Source organism: Panthera uncia, chromosome B4 (assembly GCF_023721935.1).
Source record: "Panthera uncia isolate 11264 chromosome B4, Puncia_PCG_1.0, whole genome shotgun sequence".
Classification (NCBI taxonomy): domain Eukaryota; kingdom Metazoa; phylum Chordata; class Mammalia; order Carnivora; family Felidae; genus Panthera; species Panthera uncia.
Genome location: NC_064809.1, coordinates 130,592,643 through 130,611,910, shown reverse-complemented (window position 1 = coordinate 130,611,910; position 19,268 = coordinate 130,592,643). Strand labels below are relative to the sequence as shown.

The window sequence follows — 19,268 nt, the reverse complement described above, 5'->3', positions numbered from 1 at the left end:
CTTTAGTTCATAAAGTACTGTTACAACGACTTCATAAGAAAAATTAGATGTTAAACAGAGCTTTACTTTTCTTTCAGGTAGCAGTCCAGAGGTAAGCTCTTCTGCCATACTCCAAAGGCAGCTTCTGAGTCCAAAAGTGTTCTGATGATCATCTTCTAGCGTGAGGAAACAGGAGAGGGCGTCAGGGAAGCACATACTGAGATACTGAGACTGATCCACAGAATTAACATTTTAATGACTTCTCATATTCCATTGGTCAATTTTTTTTTTTTTTTTTTTTTTTTTTGGCCTTGAGACCATATTTAGCTGCAAGGAAAGCTAGAAAGTAATAGTCCACTGCTTTGTGGTCATGTACCCAATAAAAAACTACAGAAGAAAAAGTTGTTACCTGGGGCAACAGCTAGCAGGCTGCCACCTTAGGATATGCTGGCCTAATTGGGATAAGGGAGAAACAACATTTTAGAGGTTTGGTGCTCTGTAATCAGTTTGAAAGCATTGGCCCCATTCTGGTAATGACCATAACGGTAAGTGCTCTTATTCCCATTTTATATAGATGAGGAAATTGAAGCACTTAAATTGCCCAAGCTGGAGCCCGTGGATGGCGTAGTTAAGTGTCCAACTCGGTTTTGGCTCAGAGCATGATGTCACGACTCAAGTTTCAGCCTTGTATCAGGCTCCACTCTGACAGTGCAGAGCCTGCTTGGGATTCTCCTCCCTCTCTCTGCCCCTCCCCTGCTCATTGTCTCTCTCGCTCTCAAAAATAAACATTAAAATAATTAAAAAAAAATAAATTGCCTAAGTTAACACTCCTGCTGATTTGTGAAGCTGATATTCTCACTAGTCTTATTCTTCAAAGGTCCTCCTCCTTCCCTTGCCCCCAAGGTCTTCCTCTTAAATTCTATGCCCTGCTGCCGTCTGGCGAAGGTTGCTTCTTGCAGGATTGTTCATTACTTCAAAAAATTGGAAAGAAATTTGAGGAGGATTGGCTAAATAAAGAATATCGTACGTCACTGGGTGTACTGATGTGCACACCCAACAGGTTTCTCCGGACAGTAAGGGATGTAGCATCGTGCTTGAAGGGCGTAGAACGCTTGTGACGCCCAAGAATGAGGACAAGAGAAAAAAGGTTTAAAAATTATGCAGTAATTTTAAAGTTTAGTATTTACAACCAATATAGCATACCTATTTGCATAGTTCAGGGAGGAAAATACCCTGAGATAAATAGGCAACAAATCCTAAAATAGCCATTAAGCTTTTGAAAGAGTAAACGTGAAATTGGTGAAAGTTATAACAGTGACACCTTTTGTGTGTAGTGCTGGTGGAATTGTAAATTCAAAATGTTCTATAAAGTTGTCTATAAGAATTTTGACATTCTCTTTAGGTGAAAGTAGCAAGGAGGTAAATAGAACTAGACATGTATACGGTTCTGAAAATCTAGTTGGTATATAATTAAAATGGCTTTAAGTACTCCCCCAGGTCACTAACATTGTCAGGTTGCAGTGTAAGTAACTGGGTCATAAATCTGCTGGTGTAGAAGCACGATAACATGAAATAATTTCTGGATAGGTTCCTTTTACTCATTTTGTAATTGATGGCATGGGTGTAAAAACAGAATTTCTTGTATACTATTTGTATAGTGGGAGACTTGATAGTTCTGTAATTCAGGAAGCCCTCTTTAAGGAAAATACGTCATTATGAATACTAAATTAGGTGTAGAAGTGAATTGTTAGAAAAATTGCAAACCTCAAAAATCACAACTGCAGAGATTTAATATGTGGTGTAACTATGCAATTACTACTTTTTTCTTTTTGGCTGTATACTCATGACAACGATTTTGTAGCGTTTTCAGTAGGATAGATAACGCTATCTTGATCAAAATATTTTTGAACGTTGGGGATGCAAAAAAAACCACACAGATTGATATGCTACCTTCTCTGGGTTGGTGCCCTACAAATGGGAGTTCTGATGAATTCTGTTGTGTTTAATTACCAACATAAAGGAGAAGTATTCATAAAATATTTGTGAATATGTATGCTACATTGTCTGGTATATTCTTGACCGAGAGCTTCCAATTTGATAAGTCCGTGAAAACCGAGTCTTCTGCTTAAATTCTGCAGGGACCAGCCTATTCTCATTTGACCTTTGGACCTGTGCCTTTCTGTTGTCATATTAGGGAGTGGGGAGAGTGTTCCTAGAAGCCATTTCTACAACCAAATATCTAGCAGTAACTTAACCATACATACAGATATCACTGAATTCACCTGTGTCCCAAATTCACCTTTCACTTAGCTTGTGGTCACTAGCACCGTCCTAAATGAAGGGAAGATCGTAACCAGTACCGGTTAAAATATTTCACGCAAATTGTGTGAAAACATGACCAAAGAAACATTCTTAGGGCCCTCTCCCAGGGAGTAAATACGATAACACATAAAGCATGGAGCCTGGCATGTAGTAAACACTCAAGAATTACGAGGCGCCTGGGTGGGAGTTCAGCTAAGGTTCATGATCTCGTTTCCTAAGAAAGAGCCCTGCATAAGGTTCTGTGCTGACATCTCAGAGCCTGGAGCCTGTTTCAGATTCTGGGTCTCCCTCTCTCTGCCCCTACCCCACTCGTGCTCTTTCTCTCAAAAATAAGCATTAAAAAAATTCTCATAGTGGGTATTAGAAGGGTAAACTTGCTGGTACTGAAACTGACAAGAGACACATGGGAATGACATCCCAGTAGAGTTCAGTTGGAGTCCTGAGACATCGTGTCTCACAGTATGACCTAGGTTAGAGATTGAAAGTGGCTTCTGTAGTTCTATGTAGTTTGGTTCTTCACTTGACAACATGTAGTTATTTCTTCAGTATTTTATGAAGTACGTCTACATAAATTAGCTTTTGTAATCCTTACTGCAATGGAGTTGTATTAACTAATTCTGTCACTTAAAGGAGAAAACCAAAAGGGTGGAATGGCTTTACTAGTTGCTAACGAGTATGATCCCACCCGCATCTAATCACTTTATCTCCAGCTCCGTTTTGTTTTCCCAACACCCCAGGGTTTTTCAGAGTGCAGAACCTTGCCCAATCAGTATTTCCTTTTGGACAAAATGTGACTTTAAAAATACTGTCGGTAGAAAATACGAGTTAACTCGCAGGTAAGCAGGAAGATTTGAGTCCCCATCTTGCCTGATTCCGGCCTGTCTTAACGGAGGGAAGGTGGCCATCTAGGCCTCCCTAAGTCCCCATGTTGAAGAACAGCCAGTCAGGCCCCGGGAACGTGAGGGCACTTCCATCAGACCCAGGGCGTGGCTACCGGCTTTCTGCCTGTCCTGCTGCTCCGCATGATTGGGCCAGCGCTTCTCTGCCCCGCCCATGCAGGCCCCGAGGGCCAATCAGAGCCAAGGGGCGTCCCCAGGCCCGGCTTTCCCCTCTTCCAGCCCAGTGGCTTCCGGCGGGAAGACAGCGTGCTCGCTAAGACCCGGAAGGGGTTGTTCCGGAGGAGGCGGGCCTGAGAAGGTGGAGCCTGTGGCGCTTACATCCCGGTCTCCGGCGCTTCTTACCTCTCTCCGCTAGCTGCGGCGCCTGAGGGAGAAGTGTTGCTAGGTCTGCGGGGAGCCGCAGCAATGGCCTCAGTGCTGTCCTACGAAAGCCTTGTCCACGCCGTGGCCGGAGCCGTGGTGAGGCGGGGTCTTCACGCCCGGGCCACTGCGGGGTGTGGGGCTTCTCTGGGGCCAGTCCCAGGATGTGGCTGGGGGATGGGGATGAGAGGGAGAGGGTGGGTTGATATCTGCAGTCGTGACTGTGGGACGGAGAGCAATGAGGCATAGGCGAGAAGATGCTGGAACAGTTTGGGGTGAGGGCCAGCACACCCTCCGCCCCTGGCTGCCGTTTTGGTCTCTTCGAAAATATCTGGGATATAGACAGCGATTGTCCCACATACCCACAGGGAGCTTGGAAGAAAATAACTGCTGTTTTCTTTGCCTTCTGAAGTCTAAAGGCCAACCATTTCCCTTAAAGGCCACCGCACACACATAAACTTTGTTTCCTTGGACTGGAGGAAAACGTAGGTGTGAAGCTGTGTTGCTTAATCACATGCTTACCTGTAGTCTGTTTTCACACCCTTGCGGCAGAGAAGTAGGATATCTCTGGCCAATATAGGCAGATGATACATTTTTTAAAAAAATCAAGATTAGGGTTGCTGTCCAGGTGTGGTTTACTATGAGTATGTGCGTGGTTCTTGGGTTTTTGGATGTCTCCGTTCTATTTGACACCATTCCCTTTTCCTTGAAACATTCCACTCCTGGCTTGGGTAACTTACTCAGCGGGTTGTCCTCTTTTCCCTCTGGCTTCCCTTTCTCAGATCCTTTTCTTGCTATCAACATGCACCTTTAGCAGTTGGAATCACTGTGACTTCAGAGGAGTATCAGCGTCCTCTCCTTTTAGCGTGCAAAACTTTGCTGAGAGCTCACTTTTCTGTGCACGCTAATCAGGATTGAACCCCAACTCCATCATTCGTTAGATAGGTGACTTGTAAACTTCACTATCGATACCTACCTCACAGACTTTTTTTTTTTAATGTATTTACTTTTGAGAGAGAAAGACAGAACATGAGCGGGGAAGGGCAGAGAGAGAGCGAGGGAGACATAGAATCCAGAGCAGGGTCCAGGCTCTGAGCTGTCAGCACAGAGCCCAGTGTGGGGTTTGAAGTCACCAACCGTAAGATCATGACCCAAACGGAAGTCAGACGCTCAACCGACTGAGCCATCCAGGCGCTCCAGACTTGTTTTTTTGAGTTAGTTGACACAATACTTCATGGAAGTGCCTGTTTCATTTAATTAAACCAGAAGAGCCTTTCAGCCAGTGCAAAGGTGCTGAAACGGAAGCTTGCTTGACATGCTCTAGGATGGTCAGGGAAGCCTTATGTGTCTGGGGTGGAGGGAACAAAGGGGCATAGGCTTCAGCGGACCAAATTGTGTGAGACTTTAACACTGACTGGGAAAGAGAGCTAACTAGTTATTGGAGGCTTTGAGCATCCGGCAACTTGATGATTTACATTTTAAACATGATCACCCTGGGTGCTCTGTTGAGAGTAGACTGTAAGGGAGTACAGGTGGGACACAGGGAAATTGTCAGGGGGCTGTGACATCATTCCAGGCACGAGGTGATGGTGGCTTGGACCAGGACAGCAGCAGTGGAGGTGGTTAGCAGTGATCATTCACCTGGAATATATTTATAAGATAGAGCCACCAGGGTTTGGTGGTGGATTGGATATCGGGTATAAGAGGATGAGCGTTGGTTGGCTCCCAAGAGCTTTTGGCTTGAGCAACTGGAAGCATTTACATTTCCTGAGATGTAGTATAACTATCTTACCTCTATTACAACCTCTTCGCTATAACTGAACAGTTTCTGGGAGAAAGATTGGTTTTGGACTTTGGATTCTGTTTGAAATGCCTAAGAATAGTCATGAGACTAGATAAGTGCCAACTGAGAAAGTTGTGAGCATGCCAGCATTAAGAGATTGAGGAAGTAAGGTAGCACCAGCAAAGGAGACTAAGGAAGGGCCTGTCGGGTAGGAGGAAAACTAAGAGAATGTGGTGTTCTGAAAGTCACACGGAGAAAGGGGTATAGATCAGCTGGGTCAAATAAGATGAGGGGTAAGAATTAACCATTGGACTTATTAACTTGCTCATCGATAGGATAAATCCAGTGGTTAATTGACAAGACACATTTTGGTAGATAGTGGAGTGAATAGTTGGAGAGCATCTAAGGGAAAATGGGAAGATGTGGAAGTTTTGTCTCAGTGAACGCCATTCATTCAGCACTTTCACTGAGTGCTTTCTATGTGTTGTGTACTGTGCTAGAAATATAGAGGAGAACAAAGTTTTTTTCTTCATGAAGATTGCATTCCAGTGAGGGAGTCAGACAATGAGTCAACAAAATAAATAAAATAATTTGATAGTGTTAAGTGCTATAAAAGAAAATAAGGGTTGGCAAATTTTCTCTGTAAGAAGGCAGATGGTAAATATTTTAGATTTTGTGTACAGTCTCTGGTACAGGTACTCAACACTGCCATGATAGTGTGAAAGCAGCCATTGACAATAATAAGTAGATGAATGAGTGGCGCTGAGTTCCAGTAAAATTCTGTTTATAGAACAAAGCAGTGATTGGATTTGGCCAGAGGGCCATAGTTCTCTGAGCCTTGCTATAGAGAGTGACTGTAGGTAGAGGTGATATATCTCCATATAACCTACAAAGACATTTCTGTTTTTTTGTCTCCTTGTTGCCTACTTTTCTCTTGTTACAGTTCTTTTTTTTTAATTTTTTTAAATGTTTTATTTATTTTTGAGACAGAGAGACAGAGCATGAACGGGGGAGGGTCAGAGAGAGAGGGAGACACAGAATCTGAAGCAGACTCCAGGCTCTGAGCTGTCAGCACAGAGCCCGACGCGGGGCTCGAACTCCCAGACCGTGAGATCATGACCTGAGCTGAAGTCGGACACTTAACCGACTGAGCCACCCAGACACCCCTCTCTTGTTACAGTTCTGCTTGAAATTATGCACCCTGAGTTTGCTAGGGTTTTTCTTTCTCCCATTAATGTAAACTCCCATTAGATTATCTAATACTTTTTAAGAATAATTTTTTTCTCTTGCTTTCCCTCAGAGTAGTAATGTTCCTAGCACATATCTGGGAAGTTGGATTGTGTTTTGTTATTTTTTTTGAACTGTCATGCTTAAGGGTGTTCTCAAACTTTTGCGTTCTTTTTTTTTTCAAATCCTTGTGTTAAGATTAAACATGTAATGCAAGCGCTAGTTTCTTCTGGTTGCTACTAAAGGGAAAAAAATGTCACCGCAAAAATGTCACTACAGTTGATAAAAAAAAAAATGGCATTGCATTTAGTGCTATAGTATTATGGTGGCTTGTGTTTAATTAAATGTCCTGAGCATAGTGTTCAACCAAAGCTTTGAGATGACCGAGGAAAGTCCGCTTAGCATAAAGGTAAGAACACAAGTGTTGATGTGCCTGACTTGAGCCAGGCCGCCTGCGTTGGAATCCTGGCTCTGCCTCTCATAGCTGTGTGACTTGCCTAAAACTCCAGATAAGGCTGCCTACAGTAGTTGTTTCTTCCCCCCCAAAAGGATTGTTGGATTGTTGGATTGTTGGATTGTTGCTTAAGATGTCGATTTACAACCTTTTTGAGTTGACATGTTTCATGTTTATTCACTTCCAAGTTCTACATTCTCTCATCAAGTATGACGTTCTGCATACACACACACACATTTTAAAAATTAAAATAAATTAATGATTTTGAGTGTTTTGTGGCACACTTTGGGGTAGTTGCAGATAATCTCGAGTATTTGAAAATTAGAATTGTTGGGGCGCCTGGGTGGCTCAGTTGGTTGAGCATCCGACTCTTGATCTCAGGTCTTGATCTTAGGGTCGTGGGTTTGAGCCTCATACTGGGAGTGGAGCTTACTTTAAAAAAAAAAAGACTTTTACTATTTCAGGAGGATGCTGTAGCTCTAATTGATGACTATTATATGATACAATTAGTGGCCTCATAAACATTTCTCAAAATAGTGAGTATAATTAGATTCATAATTTTATCTTTTTGCTTCTCATTAGATTAGTTTTGAAAAATAGATTTTATTTGTAGAAATGTGGATTTGTAATTAAGGGAAATTTTATTAACCTACTCTTCACCTACCAATTTGAAGAGTGAAATTGGTTAGAATTGCCTAAATGAGGTTTAGACGCTGAAACAGACTTTGTAATTGAAATGGCTAGTAATTAATTAGGGCACTTCTTTTTTCCCTGTAGTTAATTTTAATTTTATTTTTTAATTGCATAATTTACATTAAAAATTTTTTTTACATTTATTCGGGTTTTTTTTTTTTTGAGAGATAGCAAACAGGGGAGGAGCAGGGAGAGACATACACACAGAATCTGAAGCAGGCTCCAGGCTCTGAGCCACCAGCACAGAGCCCGATGTGGGGCTCAAACTCACCAACCGTGAGATCATGACCTGAACCTTAAACTGATTGAGCCACCCAGGCGCCCTGTGTAATTTACGTGTTAAAAGAATCACATTTCATTGAGTAAATGATGACTATTAAAAAATTTAGATCATACAGAAATATAAAAAAGCCCTCCTCCTTTCTCCTTCCACTTTACCTTTTATTGCTTTGTAACTCAGAGCCCAGGCACACCTATCTTTAGAACTGTGTAAGAAGGCTTATTCCAAACATTTTTCTCCAGTTTGTATCAGAAGATAAAATTAGGTCCAACTGCCCAACTCTGTGGCTCAACACTTAATATTATTTACACTGGATGTTTTACCGTATAGACTCAATTCCTACCTTTTAGAAGTAGAAACCAAGTAGAGGAACTTTTTGGTTTGCTGTAAAAGACCTTCTAAATATAAAGGTCAGTGAAAGAGTCCCTGTCCTCAGGAAGCTCTTCTTAACAGTATAGTAGAGGTAATACACGGCCCCTGGTGGTAGTACTAGGGGAGAAGTGGTGGGCTGCATTTGTGAAGGTGATGGGAAGCCCCCAAACTTGATGTATTCAGGCCCAGTCTTGAAGGAAGAGTGGGAGTTTCCTAGGCAAAATGAAATAGGAGGGTGATAAGAGACTTTTAGAACAAAAAACGTGTTCAAAGGTCCTGTGTAAATCAGCGTGCAGGGAATTTCGAGTTCTGTTTCTTCAAGTTTTCCTCATTCTGTTTTCTCTGTGTTTATATACAAATAAGCATTTACAAATAGATTTTTTTGTTTGTTTATATAACTGGTATTACAGAGTTGCATATCCTGGGTTTTTTGGTATGTTTATTTCAGAATATAAAGCATATCCCCATATGTATGAGGGTTCTCTGGTTGCAAACTGGAGAAACAGACTTTGAGTATTTTAACAAAAAAAAAAAAAGTTTATTGTCAGGCTTTTTAGGAGCTCCCAGGATCAGTGGGCAGGCTGAAGACTTGAAGTAGGAGAGAACCATCATTTTCCGAAAAGATTTCTGAAGCAATCCCTGGAGAGTGTTGGGCGCTACCACTGGAATCAGTAGATTTTGTCCCTCTACAGCATTCTCAAGATTTAAAGTCATGGGAGAACCCCAGTTAGTTGTGCTCAAGATCATGTGCCGAGTCCTTGACTGTAACAGGTGGGGAAAGGAAGGGTCCGGCAAAAGGAACCTTCAGGGGCTCTTCAGCAGGTGTAGTGGAGGGTGGGCATCTAGATTTACCATCCTACCAAGATTGTACACAGTGGGAAGAGGTAAAGAAAATCAGGCTGCCCTTAGAAAAAGGAAATGATGCTGTGTGGCCCAAAACATCAGATATCCACTATATCATGTCATTAAAAAAGACTTCAAACAGCATTGTTTTTTTTTTAATATAAAATATTTTATCATGTAAGTGTTCCATAATTTATTTATGGTCATTTACATCATGTCTAACTTTAACTGTAGTAAACATTTGTACAATGTAAATGGTTTTTGTTTTTTTTGTTTTTGTTTTTATTGTTAAACTTACATCCAAGTTAGTTAGCATATAGTGCAAAATGATTTCAGGAGTAGATTCCTTAATTCCCCTTACACATTTAGTCCATCCCCCCTCCCACAGTCCCTCCAGCAGCCCTTTGTTTGTTCTCTATATTTAAGTCTCTTATGTTTTGTCCCCTTCCCTGTTTTTATATTATTTTTGCTTCCCTTCCCTTATGTTCATCTGTTTTGTATTTTAAATTCCTCATATGGGTGAAGTCACATGATACTTGTCTCTCCCTAACTAATTTCGCTTAGCATAATACCCTCTAGTTCTATCCACATAGTTGCAAATGGCAAGATTTCATTCTTTTTGATTGCTGAGTAATACTCCATTGTATATACCACATCTTCTTATCCATTCATCTGTCAATGGACATTTGGGCTCTTTCCATACTTTGGCTATGTACAGTGTAAATGTTAATGTGACCTCCCACAACCCTGTTATGAAGAATCTGTAGGATTGCTTAGTTAAGCGACTTCCCTGATGTCACTCATTAATTTATAGATGAGAAACAAAATGCTGTGTTCTGGATTCAGTTTAGTTAACTCATATTCTAACTTGTAAAATGTTAGTAGCCTTACAGGGTTTTGTGAATGTTAATAAAATAACATAAGTAAGATAGCTTTTATACTATCTGATACATAATAGGGGCCCAATAAATGGAAACTATTAATCATTTTGTGCACAACTCTGTCTTTTAAATTTATTTATTTTGAGAGAGAGTGCATGCATATGCTCACACAAGTGGGTGAGGGGCAGAGAGAATCCCAAGCAGGCTCCACACTGTCAGCACAGAGCCTGATGCAGGGCTTCATCCCACGAGCCGTGAGATCATGACACGAGCTGAAATCCAGAGTCAGACACTTAACTGACTGAGCCACCCAGGCTCCCCCACAACTATGTTTTCTAATTTTCTGTGCATCCTAACTTGTTTGAGTTAGTTAATTTCATGTTATATTTAATAATAATATTTAGTATTTAGAATTCCCTGACTTTTTTTTTTTTTAAGATTTTTTTTTTTAAGTAATCTCTACACCCAACGTGCGACTTGAACTTGCATCTCTAAGATCAAGAGTCACATGCTCCACCAACTGAGCCAGCCAGGTGCCCCTAGAATTCCCTGACTTCTTAAACCCCTCTCACATCTATTAACAACCCCTAGACAGGCATTGTAACAAGTGGTTAAAAGTGTGGACTCTGAAACCAGACTGCCCGAGTTCAAACTCCAGCTCTGTCACTTACCATCTGTGTGACTTTGGGCATGTCTCTCAATCTCTGCCTCAATTTCTCATCTATAGGAAGGGGAAAATAATAATAATACCCACCTAGTAGGGTTGTTTCTGAGGCTTTTGGACAAGTATCTTTATTCTCTTACAGAGACAGGAAAATGGAAACAGGGATGTTAAATGATCTGGCCAGGGTTCCCAAAGAATTGGTCATAGGCAGAAGGCCAGAATCCAGGCCTTTTCTCTCTGCTTTGCCTAGCTGCCTTCTCTTCTTGTCTCATTCCTTTGTGTATTTCAAAACCAGGTTAGATTATCAGAAAACAAGTGACATTAAATATTAAGTATACACATGTATAACCAAACTGGAGGCACTTGGACACTAATTGTTTATTGGGAGTACTTTTTTTAATGTTTTATTTTATTTTTGAGAGAGGGAGCGTGAGCGTGGGAGGGAGATGGCCAGAGAGAGAGAGGGGGACAGAGGATCCAAAGCAGGCTCTGTGCTGACAGAGAGCTGGCTTGAACCCACAAACTGTGAGATCATGACCTGAGCCAAAGTCGGATGCTTAACAAACTGAGCCACCCAGGCGCCCCTTGTTGGGAGTACTTTAAACCACAGTTCTAACAATTCATATGTTCAGTTCTCTTTGAAAGGGTTTACTTTTCCACAGGTGATTCATTCACACCCAGATTTTAAATCTAGTGGCTCAGATTCCCATAGAATTAACTTAGGTTAGTATGTATCTGAGGATATTATGTTACTTGGTTTAAAAACCTCAAAAGAAGGTAATTGGAGAAAGTCATTATCGTATTATCTTTACTTCCTAGCTTGCTGTTTTATTTCATTTAGGCTTCTGCTAAATCATGATCGAATTATTATATAGTGTTTAGTCTTGAAGACTTCATTGCCTCACCACCCACCATCCGAAATATATCTTGATTTCTTAGTAAACTTTTTTTTTTTTAATTTTTTTTTTTCAACGTTTTTTATTTATTTTTGGGACAGAGAGAGACAGAGCATGAACGGGGGAGGGGCAGAGAGAGAGGGAGACACAGAATCGGAAACAGGCTCCAGGCTCCGAGCCATCAGCCCAGAGCCTGACGCGGGGCTCGAACTCACAGACCGCGAGATCGTGACCTGGCTGAAGTCGGATGCTTAACCGACTGCGCCACCCAGGCGCCCCAGTAAACTTTTTTTAAGACTTAATTTTTTAGAGCAGTTTTAGGTTCACAGCAAAATGGAGAAGAAGATACAGAGATTTCCCATATACCCGCAGCCCTCACCCATGCATGGCCTCCCCTATTATTAACATCCCCCCCTGGAGTGGACATTTGTTACAGTTGATAAACCTGCACTGATACATCATTGTCACCCAAAGTCCATAGTGCATATTAGTGTATATTCACTCTTGATGTTGTACATTCTGTGGGTTTGACAAATGTCTGATGACATGAAACCAGCATGAGAGTATCATATGGAGTACTTCCACTGCCCTAAAAATCTTATGTGCTCTGTTTATTCATCCCTCCTGACCCCCTTAATAAACTTTTCAGCTAACAGGGTCATTTCATTTCAGTTCTCCTAATCTTAAAGATTCTTATGCCATCTTTATGGAAATTATTTTTCTAACTTTGCTTCTTTATGCTTGAATCAGAAAAAGGTTAAATAAAGGAAATTGTATTGCCATACATACAGTAGTTTATAACTTAATTTTTTTTTTTTAACGTTTATTTATTTTTGAGACAGAGAGAGACAGAGCATGAACGGGGAGGGTCAGAGAGAGGGAGACACAGAATCTGAAACAGGCTCCAGGCTCTGAGCGGTCAGCACAGAGCCCGACGCGGGGCTCGAACTCACGGACCGTGAGATCGTGACCTGAGCCGAAGTCGGACGCTTAACCGACCGAACCACCCAGGCGCCCCTATAACTTAATTTTTTAACATAAATGTGGTATAGATGCTGAAAAGTTTTGGAGTAAAAATTATCAATGTCATCTTGGGTCATTTATGTTTTCTTCTGAACCTGAGTTTTCTGAGCTTACTGGGGTTCCCAGAGAAGTAAATGTGGTAACACTTGTGGAGCACCTAGTGCAGTGTCTGGAGAAGTGTAGTAAGGCCATAATTTATTTATTTTTCAGATATATTCTTGTAAATACAAATATAGTATTTGTACCCAGTTTCAGAAATTAAATACAAGTGAAATTTGTTCTCTCTTCATATGATCAACTCTGTCCTTTCACTTGTAGCAGGTAATCTCACCTTTTATTCTCTAGATAAAATAGAGGCTTCTTGGGATGAGGTTTCTCACTTTCCATTTTGTCTTATTAAACAATCAATTGCAGTTGTACCCATATGTCCTATATTCTGCTGGCCTCAGAAGAAACAGATGTATCCAGTCTCTGCTACCTTTGATCTTGACCCTTCCCCCTTACTCCATCCCCAATTATGTGTTAGGACTTTACTCCATTAATTTTCACTTCTTTCCTATAGCTTTAACCTCTCTCCAGTGTTTGCTTCCCTTCAGCCCTCAAACATGGTTAGCCCTGTCCTGTCATACCAGTCTGGTCTGGAGACTTGCCTTTTTCTTTTTTTTCTTTTCTTTAAAAAAATTTTTTTTTTTTTAGTTTATTTTTTGAGAGAGAGAGCAAGCGAGCAAGGGAGGTGCAGAAAGAGAGGGAGAGAGAGAGAATCCCAAGCAGGCTCCATGCGGTCAGCACAGAGCCCATGCAGGGCTCAGTCTTAGGAACTGTGAGATCACGACCTGAGCTGAAATCAAGAACTGGACGCTTAACTGACTGAGCCACCCAGGCACCTCCTTCTTTTTTTTTTTTTTCTTAAGTTTATTTATTTTGAGAGAGAGAGAATGTGCACACAAGTGTGTGAGCAGGAGAGGGAGAGAAAGAGGGAGAGAGAGAGACTCCCAAGCAGGCTCCGCACTTCAGTGTGGAGATTTAATGAACCATGAGGTCATGACCTGAGCTAAAGTCAAGAGTAGGATGTTTAACCGACTGAGCCACCCAGGCTCCCAGAGACTGCCTTTTTCTTAGCTGCTGCTGGTTCCCCTAAGTTTACTTAACGGATATTCTGTACTTACTACCTCTCCTACTCATCCAGGCTAACCACTGGAACTACTCTTCCAGAGGCCATCACTGACTTCCTAACGGTGACTTTTTTCATTCTTACTTGATTGGACTTTTTAGTTATTATTTTATACTGTATACTCTCCTACCTTCTTGAGGTGTCTTCTGAAAGAGTAGTTATTCTTTCTTTGTTAATAAATAAAATTACAGTTGTTATTTTGGAAGGAACTTAAGTAACCATTACTAATTTTAGGGTCCTGATTAATACTGAGTTCTAGTGCTAAAAGGTGCTATAAAAAGGATATAGGAACCAACATTGGTTGAGTGCCCATTGTGTACCTGGTATGATGCTAGGTGCTTTTTATTAATTATTTCTCACTTCTCACAGCAATCCTTGATAATTATGTATTGGCCCTAAAATTACAGATGAGGAAATTGAGGCATGGAGATTTGAAGTTATTTATAGTATGTACTATAACTGGGACCTGAACATTGGTTTGTTTTATCCCAAAGCTCATGCTTTTTTCCAGAAGACACTTAGGTGCATTCATTATCTATTAGGCCTTTTGTTTAACTTGTATGTTAAAGTTTTGTTTAACTCTGTGTATGGATATGAGAATTTGCTTGATTGCTTTATCAAGGGAAAGACATACTAACTCTGATAGGTAAATAACATTTTTGAGTATGAAAGCCACAGTGAGTAGCTTTCAATCTTTGGGATTTCATTAGCTTGAGATCTACCACTGAAAATGTATTTTAGTTGTTTTTCTTTCTAAAATAGCCCTTTTATCAAATAATGCCATGTACTCCCTCAGGGGATGCTGTACACTGATTTCAGTAGTGTTGTGACTCAACTACCATTTCTAGACTCTTCTCTGGAAATTGACTTTGGAACTGGCATTGCATTTTTTGACTATTTTTCATCCTTCAGGGCTGAATTAACATTTTGGAAATGGTTGAATTTGGTGACTTGGTTGGTAAGCTAACCTAAACGTTATTGTCCTTTAAAGGCATGATGCTCTACTTCTATATGTGTGTGTGTCCCTGTTATTCCCATAAGATTGCACATGCTTAGGGGACCACATCTTGACCAAGTTTACCCTATCGTCTCATTCTGACTCTTGTTTGTGGTGGTAGGTGTTTCAGCTCAACGGCATGTGTGTTTATGTTGGCCAAATAAAAAAATAGACTTTGAATGTTTATTGACCTTTTACAGGTCAATAAATGAATAAACCACTATATTTTGGATATGTAACCTGAAATGTAGATGCTGATACATTATTAAGGAATCCAGGTGCTGACTATGGGACTGTTCACAACAGAGAGAAACAAAAATGCCCTAAGCTGAAACTGGTGTATGTGACTTGGTTTGCCATTTTTATCTCTAGCTATAATCTGTGTCCTTAAGCTGTAGTATGCTATTACCAACTGCCTAAAGACTTTTTTTTTTTTTTTTTTGCTATTTAGTCATTAATTAATTGTTAAGTTCCTGCCCTTGAGGTGCCCATAGTCTAATAAGGAAGACAAACTCATTAACAACTAAATACAGTACAGTGATTGCTGTGTAATAGAATTTTGTACACAGGATGCACAATAGCATTAGAAGCATCAGGTGAGAGAGTAGTTAATTCATTGTCATCTGAAACTCACTATGTCCAAGATTGAACTAGTAATTTCTTAAAACTATATTCCTCAAATAACTTTCCTAATTCTGTCAATGGTATCTTCATTTCTTATGACTTTCCCTTCTCTCTTACAATCCATATCCAATAAATCAGAAATACTATTCTTTTAGATCTTCTGGCAGATATCCCTTCTCCATTTTTTTAAGTTTGTTTATTTTGAGAGAGAGCGCGCACAAGTGGGAGAAGGGAAGAGAGAGAGAGAGAGAGAGAGAGAGAGAGAGAGAGAGAATCCAAGCAGGCTCTGCACTGTAAGCACAGAGCCTGACGCAGGGCTTGAACTCAACAAACCATGATATCATGACCTGAGCCGGAGTCTGATACTTAACTGACTGAGCCACTCAGGTGCCCCTCCTCCATCTTTTTACTGGTTGTATTTGTGGTCTGGTCTTTCAGGTTGTGAGCTCTTGTTGTTGGTTACTTGGATGGCCCCCTAAAAGGCCTTTGGCATGTATTTTAATGAGATACCTGTGTAGTAAAGGTCTAAATTTAGATTTGTGGCTTTTTTCCTTCTTGATTTTGTCATTTTCCTGATTTTTATATACAGGGTAAAATGGTACTATTTAATATCTGTTTGATTTTCTTTAGTATTACTGTACTAAATTTTATAAATTTTTTGGAGGTGGGTATTAAGTAGAAATAAGTTTCTTAGTTCACTTGTTGAATGTCCAGGGAACATGTAAGAGTGGTGTTATGCTATGAGTAATGTTATGTAGTAATAGATTTGAAATGTGAATATGTTACCAACCTGCCCTTACACAATTTTATCATGAAATAAGAACAAAATTGAATAAACAGCAAAGGAATAAACACATTCACAAAGATTTAAAAATATTTATTTGCCAAGACTAGCAATAGTCCATTGTAAAATACTTAAAATGAGATTGTGGTTTCTAACTAAGGAGCTAATCAAAGCATCTCCTGAAAACTTCCCTTTATAATTAAAAAAAAAAAAATAAACAAAAAAAAACCTGTAAAATATTTCTTTAAAAAAAATTTTTTTTTTTTTTTACATTTATTTATTATTGAGAGATAGAGCATGAGCAGGGGAGGGGCAGAGAGAGAAGGAGACACAGAATCCAAAGCAGGCTCCAGGCTCTGAGCTGTCAGCACAGAGCCCGTTGTGGGGCTCGAACTCACAAACCATGAGTTCATGACCTGAGCTGAAATCGGACACTCAACCAACTGAGCCACCCAGGTGCCTCTGTATAAAATATGTCTTAAGACAACATGAAAGCATTAGTAAGGTGACAAGATAAGGAATTCTCAGACTAGAGAGTGAGTGAAGGCAGGACCTAGAGGGAAAGAGAACATTTGCCTTGCAAGAAGTGATTAAGCAGGTAAACATGAGTTTTAGATTTGTAGCTTTCAGAGATACAGAGAAGAGAAGGAACCCAATCTGCCTGTAGACAGGAAGTCCAGTAGCAGATCACCCAGTAAACCTGGAATCCCAATGGAATCTGCTGTAGCCATGAATGGAAAATAATCTCCCTCCTCCCCAGGAATATCAGCTGTCTCCAGTCTTGGCACTGTTTTGAGTAGGGAAATCACCACTGAAATTTCCCTCTTAGGTTGCAGCCTGAATTCTCACTACTTGGATGATTTGAAAACCTGAAGCCAGTAATTGAACTTAAAGTGATTCAGGTGTGTGGGACCCCAAAGTGCCTTGCAGAAATCCTTTCCAGAAGCACATTATGATGTTTAAAAGAATGCCCCAAAATAAAGTTGTCAGGGAAATGAACAGTTCAAACTAAACTCACAGAGAAACAAGGCATTGTGAACAAAAACATAGCAGACAGCAACAACAATCGGAAAATGGAATTTTCAGTCACAATCTTAAGCTATTTAGTATGTATAAGAGAAAGAAAGACTACCAAATATGTGTGAGGGTACAAGAGACTAAGATTGGCTAAGCATACTTGAAAGTTAACCAAATAGAATATCTAGAAATGAAAAGTAAAATAACTGAAATTTGAGAGTGGAAGCATGATAGTCATGGGAACGCTGAATACTTATTTAAGCAAAATCACAGTTCTTAGAAGGATGGGACATGAAGAGGGTAGTAGAACAGAGCTAAATTGTCACTGTCTATAATATGAGATAAATAATGTCTGAAATTGATGAATCAAAAGATATTGGGATACTTTTTAATTATGTGGAGATATTTAAATTTCAAAAGAAATACCTAAAAGATGCTAAAATAATTGCCTGTGGGGAGGAAGATTGGGTAAAATGGAGAAGAGTGTGAAGGAACTACTGTATTTTGCCATTTGCATTACATGATTTTTTAAAACTATGTGGATGCTTTTGTTTTGATCAAATAAAAATTTAAAGGTAAGATAATTAGTGCATAGCTGTAAATTGATAATTGAAGTTGAGTAATAGGCTTATCAATAAATAAAAACAGGCTTATCAATATATTAGACACAACTGAAGATAGAATTAGCGATAGCTGACCCCTGATTCTCATTTGCAGCGATTATAATCAGAACACTGTGGAGTGTTTTCTTCACTTTGCTGAGAGAAGATGACATCGCCCTAGAATGCTATATCCAGTGAAAATCTTTAAAACGTATGTGAAATGGGGGTGCCTGGGTGGTTCAGTCGGTTGAACGTCCAGCTTCAGCTCAGGTCATGATCTCACAGTTGACAAGCTTGAGCCCCGCATTGGGCTCTGTGCTGACAGCTCAGAGCCTAGAGCCTGCTTAGGATTCTGTGTCTTCCTCTCTCTCTGCCCCTCTCTCGCTCATGCTCTGTCTCTCTGTCTCGAAATAAATAAACATTAAAAAGCATGAATAAATAAAACATACGTGAAATAGAGACATTTTGAGACCACCAAAAACACTTTGCCACTAGCAAGATCTTCACGAGAAGAAATTCTAAAGGATGTTATTCATGCACAAGGCAGGTGATGCTGGATGAAAAGTATGAGATGGAAGAAGGGATGAAGAGTAGAAAAAGTGGTAAAATATTGCATGTGTCTAAATCTGAACAACTTTAAATGATAAAACAGATCAATTCATTGTTTGGTGGACGTTAAAAAAGAAACAAAAGAAGTTAGAATTAAAGTAGATAACAATAGCAAGAAGGTGGGTGGGAGTAAATGGAATTAAATGTCTATTGTTTGGGAGGAGGATAATCATATTAAATGTTTTTAGCATTGGTAAGTTAGGAATTTTTTGTGTTGTAATAACTGGATAGCTTGTAAAATTTTATACACACACATACCTCTCCAGAGGGAAGAAATTAAGTAAAAAGAAAAAAAAACCCAAAAAACCTCTAGTCAAATAAGAAAGCAGGAAAGGGCAGGAAAAGCAACAGAGAACACAAAATAAGATGGCAGCTTTATTATTTTTTAATGTTTTTTTTTTTTAATGTTTGAGAGAGAGAGAGAGACAGAACACGAGTGGGAAAGGGGCAGAGAGAGAGGGAGACACAGAATCTGAAGCAGGCTCCAGGCTCTGAGCTGTCAGCACAGAGCCCTCACGAACTGTGAGATCATGACGAGCTGAAGTTGGACACTTAACTGACTGAGCCACCCAGGCGCCCCAACAGCTTTATTTGTTTTTAAGTTAGTTAGTTAGTTAATTTATTTATTTTGTAAGAGAGTGCGGAGGGGCAGAGAGAGAAAGGGGGAGAGAGAGAATCCCAAGCAGGCTCCTCTATGTCAGCACAGAGCCCATTGCAGGGCTCTATCTCAATGAACCGTGGGATCATTATCTGAGCTGAACCCAAGAGTCAGATGCTTAACCCACTGA

General features: G+C 40.1%; 1 protein-coding gene across 1 annotated transcript in view; it reads left to right on the top strand.

The window, feature by feature from the left end:
• The window catches only part of SLC25A17 (solute carrier family 25 member 17), a 359,412-nt gene that overhangs the window by 309,203 nt on the left and 30,941 nt on the right, over positions 1–19,268 (top strand). Inside the window, exon 2 of the mRNA XM_049627572.1 lies at positions 3,505–3,659. Within this exon, the coding sequence (XP_049483529.1) occupies positions 3,606–3,659 (54 nt within the window). The 5' untranslated portion in view covers positions 3,505–3,605. The remainder of the gene's footprint in view (positions 1–3,504; positions 3,660–19,268) is intronic.